Here is a 27368-nt window from a genome sequence, read left to right on the forward strand (position 1 = left end):
GTATTCTGATTGGTTGTCAAACTCCCATGGGGCCATGCAGGGGTAACTTTGTAGGTTGTGTTTTTGAGTCCCAAGTTTGGTTGACGCTTGCTGGGTGATGGTGTAATGAAAGGGCTTTGGGCAATTGAAGAGCCTTGGTGGCGCAGCAGATTAAAGCACTGTTAAGTAACACCAGCTGCCTGCAATTACTGCAAGTTCAAATCTCACCAGGCTCAAGGTTGACTCAGCCTTCCATCCTTTTGTGATAGGTAAAATGAGGACTCAGTTTGTGGGGGCAATAAGCTGATTTTGTATAAAAAAGAACACCGCTTAGGGGCCCCCCGAAAGCCCTACTTAGCAGGTATATACAAAAGTATGAAGGCTATTGCTTAATGCATTGTAAGCCGCCCTCAGTCTCTGGAAAAGGGGGGCATATAAATCAAATCAAACCAATAAACCAATAAATTCCTATTATGGGTCTTCTTGAAGGAGGTAGATCTTTGTTATATAGAATCAAAAGGCTCAGACCCTAATGGCCCATTAACAAAGATGGGGGGAGGCTGAGTTTCTGCCTCCCTTTTAAGGGAAATATTCTGCCCTTTTAATATTTCTTAAAATATCTCATTTTCCTAGGAGAGGGGTGGGTGCTAACTTCCTACAATAGTTAACGGGTAAAACCAACAGCAGAGTTAAAATTCAAGGCCCTCTGTTAACAGTCTATTATTGCATAGAAATATCCACAACGGGTTCTAATCCACCATAACCCACCACAATTGTTGCTTCTGGTCCATCCAGGATCAAATATCCTCGATTGATTCTTAATAATAAGGCTTTACATTAACATTTTAACTGGGATCTTTCCTAACAATTGGATTTCATTCCCCAAAATCATAAGTATCTGTTATGGATATCTGCACGGTATTTGTTGTTCAAAAAAACCCTCCTATAGGTTGAAACTGCTGGAAGAAATGTCCATCTGGGTTCAGTTCCAAGTGGGAAGAAAGACACTGGAAACATGGAGACTGTTTGGAAAGATGGTTTAATGGTGGACAGGACCACATGGTTTGAGGTCTTGGGCAAAAAAAAAAGCACATGGGTGAGAGAGGAGAGAGGTTTATACCCTCTCTTGGGCCCTGCCTTGGAGCTTTCTGTTCCTGTGTAAGAAATGTACTCTGATTGGTTGTCAGACTCCTATGGGGCCATGCAGGGGTAACTTTGTAGGTTGTCTTGAGTCCCAGGCCTGGTTGAATCTTGCTGGATGATGATGTAACAGTAATGAAGGGGCTTTGGGCAATTCCTATTATGGCTTAATGGCTTTGTCCTGGTTTGGATCTTCAGTGAGGACTAATCCTATCATGTCCCGAGGGCCATGTCTTTTGTTTTGTAGATAAACTGACCCAGCAATTGTCTTGTAGATAGGTTGGCACCAAAATATCTGTTGGGGGGGGGCAGGGAGCAGAGGCTCTGAGTTTGTCTTTAGAAACATGTTTCTCGTTTAGGGAAAATATAATATTCTGCCCCCTTAATATTTCCCAGAATATTTCATTTTCCTAGGAGAGGGGTGGGTGCTAACGTCCTACAAAACAGAACGTCTCTTAAAATTTGCTTTCCAGTTAGATGTAATAAATCCATTTCCCAATCTTCATCAATATCATTTTTTTTAAATCCAGTTCATTACTCTTTAGTTCTGTCAACTCTGAATCTTTAGAATCAATATCCATTTAGCCTTCTCTAACCAGCCTGCAGGTTGCAGACCAGATTCCTTCTCCTTCAAACCTGCTAGCAACAAATTAGATTCCAATATATCTAGTTCTAAAATGTCCATGCTATTATTATTATTATATTTTGGAAACAGCAGTAACTTTTTAAACCTGAAGAAACAAAATGCATGACTCTAAAAATTACTTGGGGGTTATATACCAAATGATAAAATGCTAAATCCAATAATCAATTGTCAAAGAGGGAGCAAAGGATTTCTTCATTTTCAATAAAATATCAAAAATCTAATACATAGAATAAAGAATGCTTAGTATATTGTCACTGATAGTTAATATTCTGATCCATTTTGGAGGAGGATTAAAATACCGGAGTTACTCATGGATTGTTTGTTTTTTACAACCTTCTCTCAAATCATTTCTGGAAATTAATATAGACTCTTGAAAAATCCTCTAGATAGACTTGATAAATTTACTTTTGCAAACTTCAAATCACTTCTCTCAAATAATTTTCAAAACGTGCATAGCCCTACTATTTGGTATTGAGCTTAATTAAAATCTAAATGTATAAAGATATTGCTACAGATTATGATGTTGAGCTCTGACAAGGGAGAAAGGATTAAAGACTGACAAGCCTTCTGGACACATCCTGAAAAAGAATCTCTATCTTCCACCCCAGCAGAGTCAGAACAAGAATTAGAAGCCTTATTTTTTTTTCTTCCTACTGTTTTTCCCAAGGTGCTACTTTTTCAAATCAATCAAATATTGATGTGTTCTTGTGACAGAAATTGACCAACCAGCTTGTCACCCAACATCATGGGTTGAGAGAGTCACCCAGTTAGTTTACATGCCTATGGCATAATTAGAACTCAATGCCTTGAAAGAGGCGGTGGTGAGGCCCCTCCTCAAGAAGCCTTCCCTGGACCCGGCTGAATTAGTTAACTACCGTCCGGTCTCCAACCTTCGTTTTGTGGCGAAGGTTGTTGAGAGTGTGGTGGCACGACAACTGCCCAGGCACCTGGATGAAGCTATCTATCTAGACCTGTACCAGTCGGGCTTCAGGCAGGGGCACAGCACAGAAACGGCATTGGTCGCGTTGGTGGATGATCTCTGGAGGGCCCGGGACAGGGGTTGCTCCTCTGTCCTAGTCCTATTAGATCTCTCAGCGGCTTTTGATACCATCGACCATGGTATCATGCTGCAGCGGTTGAGAGGGTTAGGAGTAGGGGGCACCATTTTGCGGTGGTTCTCTTCCTTCCTCTCCGGCCGCTCGCAGTTCGTGTTGGCAGGGGGGCAGAGGTCGACCTCGAGGCATCTCGCATGGGGAGTGCCACAAGGGTCGGTCCTCTCGCCTCTTCTGTTCAACATTTATGTGAAGCCGCTGGGTGAGATCATCCGTGGTTTTGGGGTGAAGTGTCACCTGTACGCTGATGATACTCAGCTGTACATCTCCACCCCAGACCACCCCAACGATGCCCTTGATGTGATGTCTCACTGCCTGGAGGCCGTGCGGGTCTGGATGGGGAGGAACAGGCTCAGACTCAACCCATCCAAGACCGAGTGGCTGTGGCTGCCGGCGTCCCGATATACTCAGCAGGTGCCATTGCTGACTATTGGGGGTGAATCTTTGCCCCCCACAGAGAGGGCTCGCAATCTGGGTGTCCTCCTGGACGCACGGCTGTCTTTAGAAGAGCATATGACGGCCGTGGCCAGGGGGGCCTTTTATCAGGTTCGCCTGATCCGCCAGTTGCAGCCCTTTCTGGACCGGGACGCCTTGCGCACAGTCACTCATGCCCTTGTCACCTCCCGGCTGGACTATTGTAATGCTCTCTACATGGGGCTCCCCTTGAAGAGCACTCGGAAGCTCCAACTGGTCCAGAATGTGGCCGCGCGGGTGGTTATGGGCGCAACTCGTTGTGCCCGCGTGACACCCCTCCTGCGCGAGCTGCACTGGCTCCCAGTGGTCTTCCGGGTGCGATTCAAGGTGTTGGTTACCACCTTTAAAGCGCTCCATGGCATAGGACCCGGGTACCTTCGAGACCGTCTTCTGCCACCAATAGCCTCCCACCGACCAGTCTGTTCCCACAGAGAGGGTCTCCTCAGGGTGCCATCAGCCAAGTTATGTCGGCTGGTGACACCCAGGGGGAGGGCCTTCTCTGTGGGAGCCCCAGCCCTGTGGAATGAACTGCCCCCGGAAATACGTAAGATCTCTGACCTCCGGGTGTTCCGCTGCGCACTGAAGACCCTGTTGTTCCGCCAGGCAGGGCTGTCAATATAATAATTTTAAATTGGGGTATTTTAATTTTTAGGGTTTTAAATCGGCCAAATCTATTTAATTATTTTAATTTTTAATTATTGTTGTGTCTTGTGTTTTTAAATTGGCTGTACACTGCCCTGAGTCCTTCGGGAGAAGCGCGGTATAGAAATAAAATTATTTATTTTTTTATTTATTTCATGTCTCCTGGTTTCTAGACTGGTGTCTTAATCACTAGACTAAACTGGTTCTCTGTATTAGAAGCCTTAAATCCAGGAGAGTAAGGGCAGCATCCCAGCATTCAGCATTCTGATTGAATGGTTCAGTTCTGAAAGAAGTAAGATCTGCTGGGGAACAGCCTTAAAATCAGGTGCCTGTCAGACTGCGGTGCTATCTCAAAATTAAATGAATTTCCAAACTGCCAATCTTTAAGGAAATCTTTCTTTAATTGAGCTCAGCCACCGGATCATGACTCCGCGCGGACAAGACTGACCTTTTGCCTCCCAATCCCTCCCTTTCCGATCCCCAAATCTCTGCTTCTCATTGGCTGTCTTCCAAGTCATTCTTCAAACTTTTTTTCCTCGTCATTTCCCAGGAATGTGCCCCCTCCCCTGATTTCCACAACAACTGGGCTTCAAAGGGATTTAGCAGGGATTTAGACTTGGGTGTCCTCCTGGATGCACGGCTGTCTCTAGAAGATCATGTGATGGCTATGGCCAGGGGGGCTTTTTATCAGGTTCGCCTGATTCATCAGTTGCGTCCCTTTCTGGATCGGGACTCCTTGCGCATGGTCACTCATGCCCTCATCACTTCCCGTCTGGACTACTGTAATGCTCTCTACATGGGGCTCCCCTTGAAGAGCACTTGGAGGCCCCAACAGAATGCGGCCGCGCGGGTGATTATGGGAGTGACATGGCGCACCCATGTAACACCTCTCCTGTGCGAGCTGCACTGGCTCCCGGTGGTCTTCCAGGTGCGATTCAAGGTGCTGGTTGCCATCTTTAAAGCTCTCCATGGCTTAGAACCTGGGTACTTATGAGATTGCCTTCTGCCACCGACAGCGTCCCACCGGCCAATACGCTCCCACAGAGAGGGACTCCTCAGGGTGCTGTCGGTCAAACAATATCGACTGGTGACCCCCAGGGGGAGAGCCTACCCACCTTTCACTGTGCCCTCAAGACATTATTGTTTCAACAAGCTGGGCTGTCTTAAACATGAATTTTAAAGGTTGTTTTAGTTTTTAATATTGGGGTCAAATTATTTAATATGTTTTTAAATTGTTTTTAAATTTTATGGATATGTGTGTTTTATTGTGGCTGTCCACCGCCCTGAGTCCCTCGGGAGAAGGGAGGTATAAAAAATTAAATCAATAAATAAATCAATAAATAAATCAATAAATAAATCAATAAATAAATCAGCACCTTGAATTGCTCCTGGAAGCCTCTTGAAGTAGAGGTACTATCTGGGCAAAATAAGGAACATCCATAACTACTTAAGATGTTGCTTCAGGATGGTGTTTAGGTAAGCTCCATTTAAAGCATATAATAGTAATCTGATCAAGAGGTAATTAAAACATGAGAGAAAGTAGGCCCTCTTGTCCAGTATTGGTTATAACTAGAACACTTGATGAAGTTGAGTAAAGGCATATTCTAATATTATCTTTATTTTGATCTTTTATATTATAGACTTATCACAAACTTGGGTGTGTTGTCCTGGGTCCTGTGTGTTCATTTGCCACATATCAGATGGTCACGTAAGTAGCAACCAATACAGATAATCCTTGACGTAGACCATTCATTTGGCAATTGTGCAAATTTATGATGCTGGTGACAAAAGTGACTTATGACTGGTCCTCGCTCTTATGACCATCACAGAATCATTATGGGCACGTGATCACAATTCAGTGCTTGGCAACCAACATGTATTTACAATGATTGCAGCATCATTTGTGGCCTTCCCAGCTGGCTTCCAAGAACCAAAATTAATGGGGAAGCCACCAGGGAAGGTTGCAAACCACAATCATGTGATATCTTGCTTAACAACCATGTTGATTTGCTTAACAAGCATAATCACATAATGTCTCGCTTAATGACTTCACCACTTAATAATGAATTTTCCAGTCCCAATTATGGTCATAAGTGAAGGACTATCTGTATTTGAATAAGATTAAAATATTGAATTAACTTGTTACATATTTAAAAGTTTAGGAGATTAATGTATAAAATGTTATAGCAATAGCAATAACACTTAGATTTACATACCACTTCACAATGCTTTACAATCCTCTCTAAGTGGTTTACAGAGTTGGCATATTGCCCCCAACAATCTGGATCCTCATTTTACCAACCTCTGAAGGATGGAAGGCTGAGTCAATCTTGAGCTGGTGAGACTCAAACTGCCAACAATCGGCAGTCAACCTAATTAGCCTGCAATACTACATTCTAACCACTGTGCCATGGCTCAGGGTTATATTTTTAGATCCTTTCTCATCTTATAGATAATCTATTTCTTTGCTGCTCTCTAGGAGTTGTCCATATTTCTGAGGCCCCAACTTGGTAACCTTAGAATTGCAGGTACAGTGACAGATGAATAATCAGAGCAATTTGTCCAGTCATTCTCCATGCCCAATATCCACCTTATAAATGGCACTGATAGCTGATACCTGATTGAAAGAGTCAACAGAAGCAATCCACACTGTAACATTTGAAACATTTGACTACAAGTACTTGTATAATTTATTAAATCATTTTTCTGAAAGAAAGAACTTACTTTATTTTAATTTTATATTGATTTTAAGCTGCAGTCAAACTGAAGAGTATTACAAGTGTGAAGAGTATTACAGTATTTCAATTATGAAATACTGACAGCAATAGCAGCCATGGTAAGATAATTTGGTTATTATTTATTTTCTAGATTATATCGGGTATTGGACCTCCCTCTGATTTCTGTTGGGAGTTTTGGTCTGGCTTGTGACTTTAAAGAAAACTTAACAAGGATGTTAACACCAACTAGGAAAGTGAGCTACTTCTTGATTGATTTCTGGGAAAATGCCAGTTTGCCATTCAAAAATGATGTGTGGGATACAGTTTATGTCTATAAGATGAATGACATCAATGAAGACTGCTACTGGTAGGAAACTTTCAGGCTATCATTTTGAAATGTTGTTGTTGCTGCTATTTGCATAGTCATCCAGATATTCAGACTGGGTTTGGCATTTTTGTCTATCTATTGAGTCCTTACCAAGGACCTAGGATAGGCAGATCTGAATGTTTGATGGTGTTACAGATATTGTCACACGATGTAAGCTGTTCCAAGTAAAGCTGCCTTTTGCAATTGACTGATGGCAAATTTGTCATTGCCAATGGTGTTCAAATGGTGCTCCAGTTGTTTTGGGATTGCACCCAAGGTGCCTATTACTATTGGCCTAGTAGTTGGTCAATTTCTCTTTGTAGGTCTTTGCATTTTGTTATGTTCTCCAGTTCTTTCTCTTCTAGTCTGCTGTTCCAGGCACTGCCACATCCACCATCCAGACTTTTTTGTCTTTCTTATCGACAACTGTTAAGTCCAGAGTGTTATGTGGCAGGTTCCTGTCTATTTGAATCCTAAAGTCACAGAGCAATTTAACTTCTTCACTTTCTATGACTTTCTCTATTTAATGGTCCCACCAGTTCTTGCTTGCAGACAAATGATACTTCTTGCAGATCTTCCAATGCATCATTGTTGTTACTTTGTCATGCCACCACTTGCAGTCAGTCTGTGCCTTCTTCTTGCAGCAAATACCAGGTGGTCCACTGTTTCTTCAGCTTCTTTGCATAGACAACACTTACTGGGGTAGTGCCATCCCATTCAGAATTAATGATGATAAACCTCCAGATCTCAAGGCTCCACATATCCACAGCCACTCTATCTTACCAGGGTTTAGTTGAAGCCTGTTGTCTCCCAACCAGACTCCTACAGCTGACAGGCACTGCGAAAGGGCAGCCACAGCATCACTTGGATCACCAGAGATGGAGATTTAAAGCTGAGTATTAGCATATTACTGAGATCTCATTCCATTCCATGATTTCACCCAATGGTAGATGTTAAAAAGGAGTGGCGAGAGTACTGAGTCTTGTGGCATTCCACAAAGGAGTGGCCCTGGGCTAGACCTCTTGCCCCCTATCAATACTGAATGGAACTGGCCATTGAGAAAGGAATCAAACCAGTGCAACACTGCACCACCCAAATCCCACAACTGGTCTAAAAGGATACCATGGTTGATAGTGCTGAAAGCAACTAAGAGGCCAAGGAAGTCAAGGATAAATGCACTACCCTATCTGCTCTCACAAGAGATCATTGACAAGTATGACCTGTTTCTATCCTGTAACCTGATTGAAAGAAATCTAGATAATCTGTTTCATCCAGAACCCTCTAGAGCTGTAACACAACCAATTTCTCTATCACCTTCCCTAGAAAGGAAAATTGGGAAACTGGACAGAAGTTGTCCAGTAAGTGAGGTAAGGAGAGGGCAGACCTTAAGGGTTTTGGGAAGAACCCCCCCCCCCTGCACAATCACAGCATGCAACCGCCCAGAAGCCACTATCCTGGAAACTTTCCCTAACCAGGATGGACAGGGATCTAATAAATAAGTAATTGTAAGTAACAGTCTCCACTTGTCCAAGGGGAGGGAGGGAAAAGAAAACATAATTAAGATTCTGTTACAATAGTGTGGTTCTGATCTTCTTACAGAATCTATTTCCTGATCTGGTCAACCTCAAAAGTTTTAGAGATAGTGTTAAGGTTCTCAAAGCTTTCAGTTCTTAAGACTTCACCTTTTATGCTGAATCCAGCCTTTCTGTTCATTATCAAGCGTGCAGATTTTCTACTTTTATTGATGGATTAAGAGTGATGAAGCATGGTGGCAATTGACAAGGCTACCTTGTGTAAAAGCAAGTATACCCAAGCTGTCAAGGCTGACTCGTAACGCGCCTCTACTCACAATTTGGCAACAGAAATGAAGGGAGGGGGGGGGAAGGAGGATGCTTGGAATGTATTGGGAACTGAAAGGGAAGTAAGGAACTTATGTGAGCTGTTTGCAGCCTGAGAAGATCCTGATACTTCAAGGCCATTCAATGGGAACCTTCTGAAGGTGCAGACTGTTTTCCCAAAATAAAAAAAAAATGGATTGGTGGACAATGGACAATGGACAATGGGTGGTCAAAATAGGGAAAAGGGGAAATTAAGTATGCTGTTTTTCATGCGAAAACCTCAGACCTAGTTGTGTTTCTTCTGTATGGATCAGGGGTGGGTTTTACTTACTTTTACTACCGGTTCGCATCATGCCCACACGCGCGAGCTTGCTTCCCTTATTGAGAAAACTACCAATGAGAAAACCCCACTCCCATCAACACTGGCAAGACAAGCTACTGTACCCAAACAGGGAGCAAACTCAACATTCACTCGCAATGATGCTCTTACCTTGTCAAATAATGAAATATCTGCAAGCAAACAACCAAGTTCAGAGAGCACCAAGTGATATTTGGCTATAGCCCAGTACTTGCTTGTCCAGGGGGGACAATCTCCCCCTCCCCTGGACAAAATGTAACTTGTGTTAGCCGAACGTTAAAGGGAGCAGTAGGAGACTTCTGACTAAAAAGGTGTTTGCATAGGCTTGGATAATAAGATAGGTGCAGTGGAGAAATCTAAAATTTTCCCCTACCGGTTCTGTGGGCGTGGCTTGGTGGGCATAGCTTGGTGGTCATGTGACTGGATGGGCATGGCCAACTCAATGTCACTCACATCAAGGGGTGCCTCGTCTGGCCCCTCCCCTCACAGCCATTCTTTGTCACACCCAGCATCAACATATCTATAGTTCTGTAAAAATGTTCACCTTTTTTTCAACTTTATTATCTACATACTATAGATGTACTTTCATGGACCACTGAAAGGAGGAAATGGCTCACATGCTTTGCCCAAGAGTGTGATAGGCAACAGGCTTTTAAAGGGCTGCCAGAAGGAAGGAGGGGGGGCAATGTATTTTCCAAAGCACCAGAAGGCAAAACAAGAAGCAATGGATGGAAACTGAAGAAACAGAGAAGCAACCTAAAACTAAGAAGAAACTTCCTGACAGGGAGAACAATTAACCAGTGGAACTGCTTCACTAGAAAGGGCTTTCTTTTGCTCCAGGAGAATATTAGAATAAAGAACTGGAAAAGCCTTCACAGGAAGAGGCTTTTTTGTTCTGTTGTGGAAGAAAAAAAGAAGACACAGAGAAATCTATCCTGGAAGAGGCGCTCTGCTTTTGCTCCAGAGGAAGCAAAAGGCAGTTTCTTTTGAGGCAGTTTCTCAATTCAGGCAAGGTGGTTTGCAGCTTTGCAACATTTTAAGGAGGTGATAATTGCTCTTGGCTGAACGCCCAGACATCTCATTAAAGCTAGTATTCCTTTCCCTGCTTTGGGGAGGGTGGGGTGGGGGGGAATTGGCAGAAAGTGTCCCTTTATTATTCTAGCTGAGGGCAAATGAGACTAAGATTAATTTGCTATTTCTTAGCTCAGCTGAGGTAGCAATCGCTCTGCCGCGTGAATCAGCTGAGCTAATAAACAACAGAATATAGGAGAGGTGAGAGGAGGGGGAGGGCAGGTGGGCGGGGCCAATCAAAATTATCCCTATTGGTTCTCCGAACCAGTCAAAATTTTCCCTACCCGGATGGCAGAATCGGTCCAAACCGGTAGCATTTCACCCCTGGATAGGTGGCATATAAATTAATAGATAGATAGATAGATAGATAGATAGATAGATAGATAGATAGATAGATAGATAGAGATGTACAGATACTATACTGCACACACACACACACACACACACACACACAAGTGCAAGTAGAAAAATAGGGACCACCTTTGGTGGGAAGGTAACAGCGTTCCGTGCGCCTTTGGCGTTTAATCATGCGAGCCACATGACCACGGAGATGTCTTTGGACAGCGCTTGCTCTTCGGTTTTGAAAAGGAGATGAGCACTGCCCCCTAGAGTTGGGAACAACTAGCACATATGTGCGAGGGGAACCTTTACCTTTACCTGTACATTGTGTACTTTATTATGTGATATAGAGTTTAAAATGCTACAAATAAAAGTATTAAAACATATGACATGAATATTCAAACAATATAGTCCTCATTTAACATTTTATTGCTTAATGACCATTCAAAATTATAATAAACCTCCCTAGAGCTACTTACATCCCAATCCCTGAGTACCAATGACCATAGAAACACACATATTCCTTTCATTTCCAGGCTCAATTCCAGGTCAATGAGAAAGAGAAACATCCCTTCCCATTTTTAAAAGTAAGCTTAATACAATGGAAGCCTATGGTTATTATGGATTTTGCAACATAGATATAATGGTTTTAATACTATAAATGTTTTTTTTTTTGAAAAAAGTTTTATTTTTAAATAAAAAAAAACAACATAAAAATATCATCCTTACAAACAATTACAGACAGCATCTCGATCGATTAGAATCATTTCGTGCTCTCAATAATTTTCAAAATCTCATCATATGACAAATATTCTTTCCTCGAACAGAAGATAAATATTTAAACATTTCATCAAAATTTCATTTCATATATACTATCTCATCTACATGCTTTATTGTCTAACCATTGATAAAATATCTCCCATATCAAATAATATTGTTTATCTTCCTGTTTTCTTATTTCAAATGGGAACCTACTGCTCGAAATGGCTTTGTTTGGTGTTCCTGAGTCAGACGGCTGTAAGGAGCTCTCCCAAAAGCAAATTAGGTTTTTCTTTTTAACGTTTTAAAGTATTTTTATATTTTTAACTCACTTTTAATCTATTTTTAATCTATACCGGACTCTTACAAAGCACATATAGTGTGGCTACTGTTTGTTTTAGACATATTTTAACAACACTACAACCTGCATTCCTGGCCTAGGCTACTCCTGTGACTCCTCCTTGCAAGGCCTGAAATTCGGATTACCGGACTTGTTGATAAACCTCACTGGAGGCCCCTAACTTCGGAGGGGATTTTGAGCTGTTTGTTTTTGGAACAAGTACAGTAAGGAACTGGCTGCAGACGCTCCCGGTAGGCCTGCCGTTAATGAAACCTTATCAGCGTTTTAGTCTCCTTCCATCACATATTTCCCTGTGAAATAATTTAAACAATTTAAACATTTCTGAAAATAGATGATAGCAAAGAAGTAGGAGTAAAAGACAAGCCGTTGTTTGGAAAGGAGATTGGTTTTTACCTCTGTGGTGCCTCGGCTGAGACCATCATTAAGGCCTACCTTAACTACGATTGCCGAGGGAGGATAAATTATTGCGATATTTAATCTCGCTGGGAGATACTGGATCAACTATCTACCAGAATGGGAAAGAAAAGTAAGAGGCAGAGAGCTTACTCTCTCTCCCCAAAATCTATGACAGAACTTAATTACTCCAAGCTTCTTAAACAGCTTAAATTGGATGACTTTATGGAGAGGTGTAATCCAGAACCCCAATCTGAACTTCGAACTTTGTCTCTGTCGACTGTATCATTGGGAGAGGGAGATACAGAAGGGGAGTTTTCTTCCCGGATTTCAGATTCAAACTCGTCTGCTAGAAGGGTGATTTTTCAAGCTCTATCCCCTCTCCTACTTCTAGCAGCTTAAAAGAAGTTCCAACATATTCAGACCTCAGAGAGATGGTCTGTACTCAGAGTATGTTAACTGCGCACACAGTAGATTCAATATATGACTTACTGACATCGATCAAAAGAGACATCGAGAGGATCTTCCAATTCTTAAATGGCCCTCATTCTGCAGCTAAGGAGGGTGAGATTGCACACCGTCCTGATGCGCGGAGAGAGTGGGAGGGTGTAAGACCTCAACCCAAACAACAAAGCATTGCAAGTACTGATGCTAACCCTCATCAAGGAAGAAGGTTGTTAAAGAAACAAATCACTTTAAGGATAAGGAAAATCCCATGCAATAGAGGACGATGGACTTCAAAAGAAAGGATAACCCTCTCACTTGCACAGCTATTGAAATCTGATCCTTTATTAATAGATCTACTCAGAAATGAAAAACTTCCCCAGCATAGCAATTGTGTTCGACTAATACTGCATTTTGACAGCAATACTATACCGAATGCTGTAATGAAAAGAAAAGGATCCCTGTTCAGATTTGAAGTCATTCCTACAAGAGTCTTCTCGAGTGGGCCTATTAAACCGCTTTTACAAGGATTTAACCAAACATCAAAAATGGTACCTAGGAACCACTCTGCTACCTCCAGGGTCTTTCCTCCAGAATCCGGAGAAACTATGGAGGCAGGCCAGATCAGGGAGGTCCCACATATGAAGGCAAGCACTGACAAACCAGAGGATGTTATAATCAGCGAATTTGTCTCCTTGTCTCCAAAGGAGCAAAGGTCGATGTTAATTGAATTTGACTTATTAAGATCTTTGCTAGCAGAAGCCTGCAGTTCAACGGGAAGGCTATCCAAGTCGGAAGAACGGGAAAAGCATGTGCAGACAAGGCCTAAAGTCGTTAAGTCCGTCCAGCGGGATAGAAGGGAAGGCAAAAGTCTTTTCAAAGAAACAAAGACCATGAATGTAGCGGCAGAAGTTCACCCTCCCCCAACAGTGCAACTGCCCTCACCTGTCTCATCTTCCTTAAGAACAGAGGAGGCACTTCCGCAACAAACAGAGGCCACTTTTGACTCCTTTGGCACTCCAGAGAAGGCGGTGGTAGTAATTCCGGACCACTCCACCAGAAGGGTGGAGGAAGAGACACAAGGAGTAGTGCCTCGGGGTGACTGACTAGACAACAAATGGCCAACAACTAGAGTATCTTATATCCCTAGCCTTTCCCTCCTGTCCTGGAATATAGCGGGCTGGAAAGGCATTGCAAACCGGATGGATTTTATAAAATTGATTTCAACACATCATCTCATCCTCCTTCAAGAAACCTGGCTGACTACTAATGATCCACAGATCAGCTTACCGGGTTTTGCCTCATGGCATAAACCGGCAGGCAAAGTCAATTTAAGAGGGAGGGCAATTGGGGGCTTAACCACGTTGGTCAAAAGGGATACGGGATGGAAGGGTGAAGAAATTTCTTTAGATCCTCAATTCCAATATATTCTGCCTATTAGATGTACGTTCAGGGAGATGGACTTAATCTTAATTAATGTATATATCACTCCATTTTCATTCCACCTTCTAGGAAGGGATTTGTGGGATGAATTAGATTCAGTATTAGCTACCTTAAAGGGACGCTTTCCCCAAGCAAAAATTATATTAGCTGGAGATACTAATGCAAGACTAGGTCCCTCAATGAAGAGCTATGCTAACCGAGGCCTGGTACCAACTGGTTACTTTTATAATGAGTTCACTTGGTCCTCAATGGACAAGAGGACCAATAAATATGCCCAGAGGTTAATTTCCCTGCTGTTTATGAATGATATGCAAGTACTTAGTGGCTCGAGTGATGGGTATATATATCCCTATACTTTCTCGTCCAACAAAATCTCAACCTCTATCGATTATATCTGCACTTCCTCTAGTTTAGTACACCATTTTTCAGAAGTAAGAGCTATATTTAGAGAGGAAAGTGACCACTTTCCCATCACGGCTCTGGTTTCACTCTCTTCAGAAGTTAGGCCTCATTCAAGAGAGGAAATTGACACCTTAGCAAACGCCTGGGTTTATAACTATAAAAGGTTATATTAGCACAGACTTGATGTCAAATCTGTCACCACTTATTTGGGCTCAGACGAAGCCAGACATCTAGCAAGGGAAATCTCCCAATCTAAGCCCGGAGACAACACCCCAATGCCAGCTTATACAGAGCTAACTTCTACTCTTAGGAACTTAATGATCCAGAACGATAGAAAAGTAGATGGGATCTCTAGAAAGTGGTTTGATGATGATTGCCATAACTTGAGGTCAAATCTAAGAGCCGCAGTTAAAAAAGTTAACCGATCCAGACAGGATGGTGATTATTCAAATATGGTTCAACTCAGGAGAGCATACAAATCCCTCCTGAAAAACAAGAAAAGTAGCTATAACACCAGGATGTGGAAAGAGGTAGAAATGGCAGCGAAATCCCAATTCCCTACGATCTTTTGGCATAAGAGAGCCGGTATATTAAAACAACATTCCCCATTTATGGACACTGATATACCAGCAGTAAAATGGGAGAAGCACTATCTTGCTTTATTTGATGGTAACAATACAACAAATGTCTTGCAATTGGATATCCTCCAGCAAGAATTAAGGAAATGTCTGGAATGGACACCAGTTACCCCTACCGAAGTTAAGCATATAATTCAATCCTTAAAGGCCGGGAAGGCCCCTGGAGAGGACTTGTTGCCTTCTGAACTCTTTAGGTCCAACATTGACTTTTGGGTACCGGTGCTGGTAGCACTGTTTACTTATATCGATAAAGTAGGAATAATCCCTGAAGGGTGGAGGTTAGCTATAGTTTTTCCAATTTTTAAGAAAGGTGACAGAGCTGCCCCATCCAACTACCGACCCATCAGTCTTCTTAATATAATTTCAAAAATGTATACAAAACATCTCCTAAATAAAATAGAGGACTGGTGCTTGGATAAGGAAATTCTGGCAAATGAGCAGGCAGGTTTTAGATCAGGTAGGTCTACCATAGACAATTGTTTTATCCTTTCCCACTTAATTAATAAATACAAGACCCAGGGGAAAAAGCTGTATACCGCCTTTATTGACCTTACTGCTGCTTTTGATTCTATAGATAGGAACCATTTGTGGAGGAAACTACAAGTTATGGGGATGGATCCCAGACTTATTTTGTTGATCAGGATTCTCTATACTAATACGGCAATTAGAGTCAGATATGCAGCAAATGGGGCCTCAACAAACAGCATACCGACAACTAGAGGAGTGAGGCGGGGCTGCCTGCTGGGCCCTACTCTTTTTAACCTTTATATAAATTATATCCCAGCGCAGCTGGATGATCTTCTGACGCACAGCCCCCAAATAGGCTCTAGATTTATTAACGTATTAATGTATGCCGATGACTTAGTGTTGTTTTCTAGAACCCAAATAGGAATGAGGAGACTTCTTGACAAGCTCACACGTTACTGTACTGCAAACCACTTGACTATAAATGTAGCTAAATCAAAAGTTTTAGTCTTTGGCAATAAGAATAAAAAGCACAATTGGCAGATTAATGACACAAAAATTGAGCAAGTTACCCAATATACTTATCTTGGAATTGTTTTTTCCAGTGCAGGAGGTTGGACTCCGCACCATCAATACCTTTCTCAAAAGGTCAGAGCAGGAGCAAGCCTTGTATCCAAACTAAGTAAACGAATCCAACCAACCTCCATTTTACCTGTTCGTAAAGTCTTTCAGGCTAAACTTGTTCCGATCATGCTCTATGGTGCTGAAATTTGGGGTCTTACAGAGGCCCCCATATTAGAGAGAACTCAAAATAATTTGTTAAGGAGGATGCTTGGGGTAAACAATTCCACTTCAGCTGCAGCCATCAGAGCTGAATTGGGACATTTCTCACTGTACACCTATACAATCACTAGGGCGATAGCCTACTGGCTAAAAATGACCCAGATGGATGCCAGCAGACTCCCTAAAATATGTCTACAGGAACAGCAGATTTCAAATCCTCAAAGGTATTCCTGGCTAACCCAGCTGTCAGAAATATTGAACCGATACGGCGTAGGGTTCCCGTTGTGTGACACACTGAATCAAGTTAAACAACGGATTAAAGATATACATGGGCAAATGGACATGGCAACCCTTTCAACTAATCATTCCCTTAAACTGCTGACAGCAGTTAAAACAACTTTCACTCTGGAAAAGTATTTACATTTAGAAATGCCATCAGTGGAGAGACAGTTATTTGTTAAGTTTAGATTCGAACTTCTAGATACCAACGTTAGATTCGGCCGTTATCGGAAAATCCCGTATGACAAAAGAATATGCATATGTGGGGTAAACGTCGTGGAGGACACGGCACATATAATATTCGAATGTAGTCTCTATCAAGAAGTAAGAAAACAATATCTGTCCCCAATTATAAATAAATTTCCCCACTGGAATATAAGCCAAAAATTAGCATTTCTGTTGAGGGCTGACTCTCCTCCCCTGGTAAGAGCGATCACTCGATACCTTAAAAGAATGACGGCAATACGAGCCAGTTATATCAAAAAATTTTTTATCGATTGTAAGGAAGATGAGCTCAGTTAGAGAGGAGCTATCCTATTTGGGTTATCTAGTCTTGGCAACTTAGCTATTGAAATTTGATATTGTAAAATTTTAATGTCATCTATCATATATTTTTAGATTGCTATTTTTGTAACTGTTTTATCTTTTTCCCTTTTTCTTTTCTGTTTTGTTTGAAAAGGCCTTTGGGCTATTCAATAAACTATACTTATTTCAAATGTCAATCTACTCATTTCAGCACAGTCCAGCATTTTCTTCGTGATTTCTTTATCAGTAATTATCTTCTCTCCTTTCCAATTTTTTGCAAATACAATTCTAGCCGCTGTTAAAATGTTCACAATTAAATATTGCAATTCTTTGTTAAATGTCTCTGGTAAGATCCCTAATAAAAATATCTCTGGTTTAAAATCAATATGTCTCTTTGTCATTTTTTCCAACCATGTGTGTATCTTAGTCCAAAATCTCCCTGCTTCCATTCATGTCCACCACATATGGTAATAAGATCCTAGAGTCTGATGACACTTCCAACATTTCTCCGATTTGTTCTTGAACATTCTGGCTATCCTTGTCGGGGTAAATGCCACCTGTAAAACATCTTATACAAATTCTCTTTATATGCTGTAGATATTGTCATTTTATAGTTATGTGACCACAATTTTTGCCATTTCTCTAAATCAATACCATAACCAAAATTTTTCCCCCACGCTATCATTGATTCTTTAACTTGTTCTTCTTCCAATTTTACCTCTAGCAAGTATCCATAAAACTTTTTAATTACATGGTCATCAGAGCCCATTAGTATCTTATCTAAACTAGTCAAAGCTTTTAATACTATAAATGTTGATGCATATGAAGTGCCATCTTTTTTAGAGACACGTACAGCTTGAAATTTGGGGGGATTCGATGCCACAACACTATCATCTTCCTCACACCAAATATTTTGCCAAACTTCATGCAACTGCTGAATATTAATTTTCCTATTGTTTCTTATTCCAATCCCAGGTATATGAATGCTCTAGATGCTTCAATTACAGATATCTCAAAATACCTGAAATTCAGGCAAATTCTAAGGACCCCAGAAGAATTGCAAAATATTGTGAAAAATCCAAATCGAAAAAGCAATGGTAAGGGCTTTGTGTCTGGAATCCATAGGTCTAGGTAGACCAAGCCATGAAATCAACTTTAAGGATGCCTAACACTACTTTTATTGAGATTGGTTATAACAACTATTTATCAAGTCTGACCCCCCCTCCTCCTAATTAGGGAGCCATCTGTCTGAGCTGCTTCTAAACATAATCTTAATGCTTGTTCTTAAGGTTTGGTGTTGCTCAGCCAAAATTAGCCCCTCTGTGTCTTTCTTCAACTTTTCTGCTCTTAGCCATTGGCAAGTTCTGTTATTGTCTCTCTGCCTGCTATTTTTTAATGTACTGGCCACGTCTTGTCTTACCTCTTTTTTGTTCTTTATTTGGTCTTCCTTGTATGACAGTTTGGTCACTCCAGTACTCACTAAGCCTTCCTGTTATACTAGCTTCTTCACTGTCCTTCAGATTTTTTCCAATGCCCTTTTTTCTTCTTCAATCATATGATATACTTGCAATATTCCATGCCCACCTATTTTCCTTAGTAAGTAGAATCTGTCAGCATTGCTTATGGGGATGAAGGGCACAGTCCATTGTAATTCTTTTTCTGGACTTCCTATCCAGGGGTTTAATTCTGCTTGAGACCAGTCCTCTATTCCAACTGTGTATCTAATGTCTTTTCATCTGTTTTTTAATTTTTGCACTCAGATTGGTTCTGCTGTAAATATTCTGATTGTGATGGTTTCTGGAGTTATAAGAATTTCATAATCTATCATTGCATGCAAAAGGTCCAGTCGTGTCTGACTCTAGGGCGTAGTGCTCATCTCTATTTCTTGGCTGAGGGAGCCAGCGTTGTCTGAAGACATTTTCTGTAGTCATGCAAAGATGCCTTATTCACCAAGCTGGCAGAACCACTGATGAGGGTGAAAACTATCAATGCAGACTTGGACGTGAGGGCAAGTTTTGAATGTACAATCCCTCCTCATCTTACCTTATGACCCTTGATACTCTTTGAAGCTCTGTTTAGCTTTCCCTCTAGATGCTTCATGTCCCACCATACAAAATAAAATAACTTGGAACTTCTAGAAACATTTTACAAAGGGTCACACATGATCAAACCTATGCAATTTTTTTTCTTTCATTTTAACTTTCATGTAATTAATATACCTACTCACAAAACAAACAGGCTAATATTCATGCAAGATAGAATATTTTGTACCTTAGTTAGAAAACATAGATCACTCTTCACTGAACAAATTCACAGATAGCAGTAACAAGAATAGTATGTGTAGGTTTTGCTCAGTGTTTCTCAACTTCAGCAAAATTAAGATGTGTGGATTTCAACTCCCAGAACTCCCCAGCTAGCAGCATTCCACTTATAATAAACATGGAGATTTAAGCTCACCGCTTACCAATTCTTTGAACTTGGAGCAGGAAGAACTTGAACTTAAGGAGCTTGTGAGTGATTGGATGATTGGATAACTATAAATAGAAAATTAGATTCCCGCATGTACATGAAATTGTACAGTATTTAAGACACCTTTAACAGCAGTGAACATTTCTCTCTTATATATCTCTGATCCACTGGAACAGATGAGTATTCTCCTTAAACTCCTTAAACCAGAGTGAATGGAATGTTACACTTTGAGCTGTTGGTTACTGGACATTTCCTGTTGTCATGCCACTCCAATGTAGTCTATAGTGGAAGAGTTCTGGACTGGGAATATGTCTATGGAGATTCTCAATCATCCAGGTCATGGTTGTCCCAAAGGTCCTTTTCCAAAAGGCAACTGGACTTTCATGGTTTTTTCCTTGAAATGTTCAGTTCTGAAGAATTTTTTTGGATGAGAAGCAAAACATTTTCAAAGAAAAAAACCCCCAAGAAAGTTCAATTGCCTTTTGGAAAACATCTTTGGGTTTGGACTGGAAAGTATCTGAACAGAAGATCATAATGCTGAGCAGGGGTGCCAAACCTGCGGCCCGTGCGTGGGCCAGATATGTCACGTGCTGGCCACGCCCACCCCTGGTTTAGCAAAGGGGAAAAAAGTTTTGATTTTTCACGTAATGACAACGTGTCGTCACAAGTTTGACAGCCCTGCTCTAGAGGAAATGGATATTCTTTCTTCCCAAATCCCTTCCTCCTTTAGGATCCATGGATGAGTTGGTAGGCAGAGAGAACTATTCAGGATCAACAGAAATACAAACAGAAGCAAAGAAAGAGTCACTGACCCTTTCAAGGCTGCTGGATTAGGAGAAAAGAAGATGAGAACTGTTAAAGGAATGGAGAAAGGAATGTTCCAACCATAAAAGTGGGATAAATACTAATTCTGGTAAGTTCAGAAGCCAACCATCTGAAACCAGATACTCTGTTCCCATAATAGGGGACAGGTGTCCCAGAAACAGGATGTCTCAAGGACATTGCACTGTGCAAATGGTACAAAGAATCACAAAGAGTAAGCCTTGATCTCACCTTAAAAAGGACAGAAAAGAAAAAGAAAATAGAAAAAAAAATAAGAATATAGTAAACTAGCTGAATACTCGTGCTTTGCTATGAAACTATGTGATCAGGCTTGATTTATTTATTTATTTATTTATTTATTGGTTCGATTTATATGCCGCCCTTTTCCGGAGACTCAGGGCGGCTTACAATGCATTAAGCAATAGCCTTCATACTTTTGTATATACCTGCTTAGTAGGGCTTTCGCCCCCCTCCCCCAGCGGTGTTCTTTTTTATACAAAGTCACAAACTGGGTCCTCATTTTACCTACCTTTGAAAGGATGGAAGGCTGAATCAACCTTGAGCCTGGTGAGATTTGAACTTACAATAATTGTAGGCAGCTGGTGTTATCTTAACAGTGCTTTAGTCTGCTGCGCCACCAAGGCCCTGATAAATCGACACTTAGAATTTTGAAAATTAATGAGTAGTTATGATCGGCCTCTCCTCTCCTCTCTCCTTCTCTCCCTCAGGCTAGCCCCACAGAAGCTTCTCCTCTCTATCCCCTTCTCTCCCTCAGGCTTGCCCCATAGATCCTCTCCTCTCCCCTTTCTCTTCCTCAGGCTGGCTCCATAGATCCTCTCCTCTCCCCTTCTCTCCCTTAGGCTGGCCCCATAGATCCTTTCCTATCCCCTTCTTTTCCTCAGGCTTGGCCCCATAGATCCTCTCCTCTCCCCTTCTCTCCCTGAGCCTTGCCCCACAGAAACGTCTCCTATCCTATCCCCTTCTCTCCCTCAGGCTTTCTAGCCCCTTCTCTCCATGAGGCTTGCCCCACAGAAGCCTGCCTTATGCTATCCCATTCTCTCCAGAGTTATTTTCAAGTTGGGAGGGGGAGTAGAACATCTAACTAATTAGCATCAGAGCATGTTATAATAATATAGGAAACACTAATGCTCTGATGGTTATTTCGAAAAATCCTTTCTTATTGAGCACCTAGAAGCCAAGAGGAATGTATGTGGCAAATTTCAAGTTTGTAGGTTTTACAATTCTGGAGATTTCGTGATTAATGCGTGAGTGGTTTTTGCTTTTATATATAGATAGATAGATAGATAGATAAAATAAAAAGAAGATATAAAGAAATGGCTTTCTTCTTTTTCATAAGTATAAACAATTTTAGTAACTTAATGGCATTGCCAGTTTCTGAGTCTGAAACTGGTCTTGAAGAAGCTGCTTCAGTTCAGCCTGGAAAAACAGAGCCAGGAATCATGTGAGACTGATCAAACATAGGAACCAGCCAAGCAGCTGGAAAAATCAGATGAGGGTGATGTAAAGCCTTCTAATCCATGTACCACAGGGCTATCAAACTCACAGCCCATGGGCTGGATGCGTCACACACTGGCCACGCCCATGCCCAGTTTAGCGAAGGGGGGAAAAGTCCCGATACATTACGTGACAACGCTGTGACGATGCGAGTTTGACACCCCTGATGTACCTGTTGAGTAGAGAAGAAAGCAGCACAGTGAAGTTTATTATGCAGCTGTCCAAGCAAAGAAATAAACATTATTGACAGCTGACTGTAGCCCAAGGGTGAAATCCCCCCTGGTTCTATCCGATTCACTAAATTAGTAGTACTGACAGCAGGAGGCTCCACCTACCCGCCAGGACATCATTACGTCCTGTTTTTTAACCATCTGTGCATGCACAAAAGGTTCTGCTCATGCGCAGAAGAGGCACATGCACATGCTACCGCGCATTCCCGTTCCTGAACCGGTAGTGAAGGTAATTTCACGGCAGTTTCACAGCTGCTGTAGCCTTATTTAGGAAACAATCCTGAATCAGGCTCTCTTTGTTGGAGATAACTTCTGACTGTCTGGCTATGTATGACAATCATATGTGGAGTCTTTTCTTTAAACGCTCTCCTTTGGACTGTCTGATAATCTGGACCTAGTTCTTTAAAACTTGGACTGAATTTGAACTCTTCTTCTGAGTGCTCCTATTTCAAAACAAACTTTACAGGCAAGTCTTTGACTTGTTTACATTCCTTTGCTTCATGTTAAACTTTTCAGCCTTGAACTAAAATTAATAATTTCCTGAAAAACCATGTGTGCCAGTGAGACTGAAACTTGAGATAGGGCGTTTATCACTTTCTTTTAAAATACAGCAAATTATCTCTTCTTCCCATATCCCACCTCTTATCTATAAACAAATCCTTTAAAACCTTGTCATTTCAACCCCAATCAGCCATTGGCGGTTAGCAGAGATAACAACATATCTAGTTACACCTTGATCAAATAAGTCAGCTTTATATTTATATATTGCCTCCAGAAGTCGTGAAAGCTCCAACACTGGAAGTTTTTAATATGAGATTGGACAACCATTTGTTTGAAATGGTATATAGGGTTTCTTGCGTAAGCAGGGGGTTGAATTTGAAGACCTTCAAGGTCCCTTCCAACTCTGTTTATTCTATTCTATTCTGTTCTGTTCTATTCTAATTTGTATTCCTTTTATTTTTTAAGAAACTTTATCTTGAAATAATGTCCTAAAACTTGATTTCTTTACATATTTTCTTTGACCCTTCAAGCCTCTTTTGTAAATCCAATATATGAAAATTAGCCAGATCATTCTTTTGGTTTGTTATTTGTATAACTGTTTTAAATATTAAGATATCAGCCAGTTTCTTTTGTATGTCCAATATAATGTCTTTTTCTATATCTTTCCTGTAGCCTGCCATTTTTAAATCAGTCTCACTTTTGTCCAGTAAAACTTGTTCCTCTTCCATAATATTTTTAAACACAGTCTATCTATGGAGGTTGGGGCTGGTTTGCACACCCCCGAACCCGTCTGCAGCCCGCAGTTCTGCCATGCTTCCCTGCCTTTGCAAGTTGGCCATGGGGATGCCGGGAAGGCAGCATGGAATGCAGGCAAGCATGGCAGGGCTGCGGCAAAGGGAGCTAGCAGCCTACTCCCTTCCCCATAGCCCTGCTACGCTTGCCTGCCTTCCGCATGGCCTTCCACTTGCCTGCCTTCGCAAGCTGGCCATGGGGATGCTGGGAAGGCCGTGTGGAGGGCAGAGAAGCATGACAGAACTGTGGGCCGCAGACGGGTTTGGGGGCATGGCTAGCCAGCGGTTGCTACCGGTTCGGCAAACCAGCCCCAATCTCTGCTACCGGTTTGCCTGAACCGGTCCTAACCAGTAGCATTTCATCCCTGCTAATAGCTGAAAAGCAGTTAACAAGCATTTCTAACTGTGGTTTTATTGTAAGGGGACTGGTATTGTGATTTAATCTTGAAGGGGTTCCATTTCCCTGATGGGGGCAGTAAGGTGTTTTTAATCATTTCCTTTATTTTGAGAATTGTCAGTTGATTAAAGGTGGTTTGTGTATGACCTGTCTAAGGGGTGATTGAGACAATATGAGGAATAAAGTTAAGAAGAAGAATCTGATTTGTTATCATTTTCCCACAAGAACAACTATATGGAGCACATGAGGGTGATCTCAAAATTTCTCTTTGTCCAGAGAGGAATTATGAAGAGCCAGTCAACATAAATTCCTTTAACAATAAAATAGAGGAAGTCTATACTCTTTCTTGATAACCATCAGAATACTAAGTTTCAACTTTTGTATTAACCCTTTCTGGTTTTGCTTTTTTTAGTGTACTAGATTCCCAATAGTTTTACTGCTTTAATGTTATTTCATGTTCTAAACATAAGATATTTCTTTAAAAAAAATAGTACAATATTTATTACTTCTTATTTCTCTCCCTGTCTTACTTTCTTTTAACAGTAATCATCACATGTGGTATTCCAGATGATATCAAAATAGCCCTTGAGAATAAAGAGGTGGATGAGAATATAGTTTTCATCCTGATAGATCTTCACAGGTACAAATTTTATGAAACAATAAAGAATAATAAAAGAAAACCATGGAATCTGGATACAGATGTGTTTATTCCTTCAGCTAAAATACTACTCCGAACCCTCAAACTCTCAGGATCCTAGATTGAGGAAGACAAATACCACCCATTAGGGGGAGAAGGGGATTTTATATATATTCTGTTCTAAAGTAACTCACAAATTAAATTTATTTTTAAATTCTGTAAAACTTATGCAAATGAATATTTGCTTTAGAATTGGTGAATTCCCTTATGGAGGGAGGGAGAGTAATTTCTTCTCCATTGATGTCCAAGTTAGTAATTTTTATGCTCGAAGTCTGAGGGGGTAGAATTTGTTTTAAAATCCATGATTTCTAGCATGATTTGTTATGTACTCAGGGGTGTAATGCTGCAGGGCCAAAGATATGTACTCTAGGAAAAAAATATCTACTAAAGTTCATTAGTAAAAGAGACCAGCAACACTTCCATCCGAAGCATAAATTGGCTGCATAACCCCAGGTTTATGCAAAGAAAATACACATATAATCTGTGAGGCTAGGAATAGCTATGATAGAGATAAAAAAAGTAGAACTACAAAGACAATGGTTTATTTGCAAAAAAAAAAGCTGTGTGGAATAAATATTATTGTTGTTATTTGAAGTGCTACCTTTCTTGGCCTTGTTTCCCATAACACTTTTAGCTTTCAAGTATTATCAACATTATTTTGCTTTCTAAGCATTTCATGGTGTAACTGGCATTTTTACTGCTTCTCTAAGGAGATTCAGGAAAGATGACTGGAAGGGATGTGATCTGTCCTACTTGACTATCACCATTTTTCTTTTTCAGTACCGTTATGGTATTTCCCCCCCATTTGTTTAAGGATTTAAGGGGATAAGCAACGGAGTTTGCATCCATATAATTTATGTTCCTGCACATTAGGTTTTCTTAGGGTTTTGCTACTTATCTGAGATGTTTATTAACAAAACGCAGTCTCTGTGTCCTTTGCAAGACTAGAAAGAAGGCAATTATAGGCCTGAGAGCTTTTGTCATCATGTTGTAAATCTTCTGACACTAGCCAAGGCCAAGATTTAACAAAGAGCAGCAAAGGCTTGGAGGGTTCAAAGAGAGGTTGTTTGCCTTATAAATTATATCAGTGCCACAATACTACTAGCTTGAAGAATGGAGGCTGGAAAACTGAATATAATAATTGAAAACTGTCTGTGATTCAGTAATCAGAGAATTTAATGAAGCTGTTCCTAAGTCTTAGTTCTCCTAGAACTAAGGAGAAATTTCCTAATGGTGATCACAAACAATAAACCAGAGGAATGGATTGCCTTCAGAAGTTGTGGGTGACCCATCACTGGAGACTTTCAGGAAGAGACTGGATAGCCATTTGTCTGAAATGGTGTAGACTCTCCTGCTCGAGCAGGGGACTGGATTAAATGACCTCCAAAGTCCCTTCCAACTCTGTTATGCTATATAGAAGATTAGGAAACTGAGAGTAGAAGTATTTATAGTGACAAAGGGCTTTGATTGTGAAGTGTGTTAGATGTGCAAATTGAGGTGCTGTTGCCATGGGGCTGTGTGAAATCCAAAATGGACTTTGATCACGAGGTGCATGTTTGATGTGCAGATCTTCCTAGATGTGGAATTTTTTGAGGGGGTCTGACATAGTATTGTGATTTAGGAGATTTCCTTATCTTTCTTTCCTTACCTTATCTTCCTTATCTTTGCTTTCTGGCTGGCTTCCTGAGCTTTTGTCATCTTTAGCCTCCATAAGATGGAAAGCTTTTTAGATTTCTCTATAATTTTGTTTGTGACTTTTGCCTGTGATAGGGATGACTCAGGTGGCAAGTGGGTATTTTTATTCTGACAGAAGTAATCCAGTACATCTAGGGCAGGGATTGAGAGAATGTTCTTGCTACTCACAAGAAAGGTTATTTGATTCATTTGGTGGATTTAGGCATCCCTAGGTTTTTTCTGTAAATGAATTTTAATTTTCTTTGGAGGCTCTAGTAGGAGTACAGCTATCATATACTGTTGACTGAATGATACACAGTTTCTATCTCATATGGTCTCCTATTCTACCAAATGGACAGTTTTTTGAGGGGCATATACTGTATGCTACAGTGAGGTATGAAGGAGATATCCACCCAACCAGCCAGATCATCTCTTGTGGACAATGGGGTGACAGATGTCTTAGGCAAATGGTTCTTGCATCCTATTCAGGAATCAAATTGGTTATAAATTAAGTAGCAGTAGGAGAAAAAAATATTTCTTGAATATTTCTGTCCAGCCCAGAGACATGTTCAGACAGATTTTGGGTTCAAGAGCATCAATCTGAGATGAGAAAGAGAAAGGCTGAATTATTGGAGGATTATTTGACTACCTGAAGAGCAAAAGCAATATGCCAGAAATTCTTGAATCTGTCAAAAGTCCCAGAGGTAAAAGGAATGTCAACAGAAAAAGTGAAGTCCCAGAAAGCAAGGCTTCTTAAAAAGGGTGAGCCAGAGATAAAAGAAACCTCACCACAAAAATGTGTCTTATATTTGTGGCATTTACTCCCACAAGAGCTGGATGAAGCTTTGGTAAATAGTATAATTGTGCCTAAAATAGTCATTAGTATAATAGTATAACAGTATAAAGACTAAATGTTAATATTAAAATTCCAAGACAGATCTATCTTCCCACCCCTCACCCCCATACCTTTCCTTCCAGAAGAGGAGAAATTGCAGAGCTGGCAGTTAGTGACAATATAAAAAAAAGGATAGGAAAAGAGAAATTCTAAATGTTTCCCTTATCACCACCATCAAGAACTAAGACCTAAGGCAAAGCTC

General features: G+C 40.9%; 1 protein-coding gene across 1 annotated transcript in view; it reads left to right on the plus strand.

Moving 5' to 3' along the window:
- GUCY2C (guanylate cyclase 2C) overlaps positions 1-27368 on the plus strand; it is a 92966-nt gene that overhangs the window by 2285 nt on the left and 63313 nt on the right. Inside the window, exons 3-6 of the mRNA XM_034403390.3 lie at positions 5634-5701; positions 6862-7077; positions 18151-18272; positions 24444-24540. Coding sequence (XP_034259281.1) covers positions 5634-5701; positions 6862-7077; positions 18151-18272; positions 24444-24540 — 503 coding nt within the window. The remainder of the gene's footprint in view (positions 1-5633; positions 5702-6861; positions 7078-18150; positions 18273-24443; positions 24541-27368) is intronic.

Source organism: Pantherophis guttatus, chromosome 7 (genome assembly GCF_059756535.1).
Source record: "Pantherophis guttatus breed Tessera chromosome 7, ASM5975653v1, whole genome shotgun sequence".
Taxonomy (NCBI): Eukaryota; Metazoa; Chordata; class Lepidosauria; order Squamata; family Colubridae; genus Pantherophis; species Pantherophis guttatus.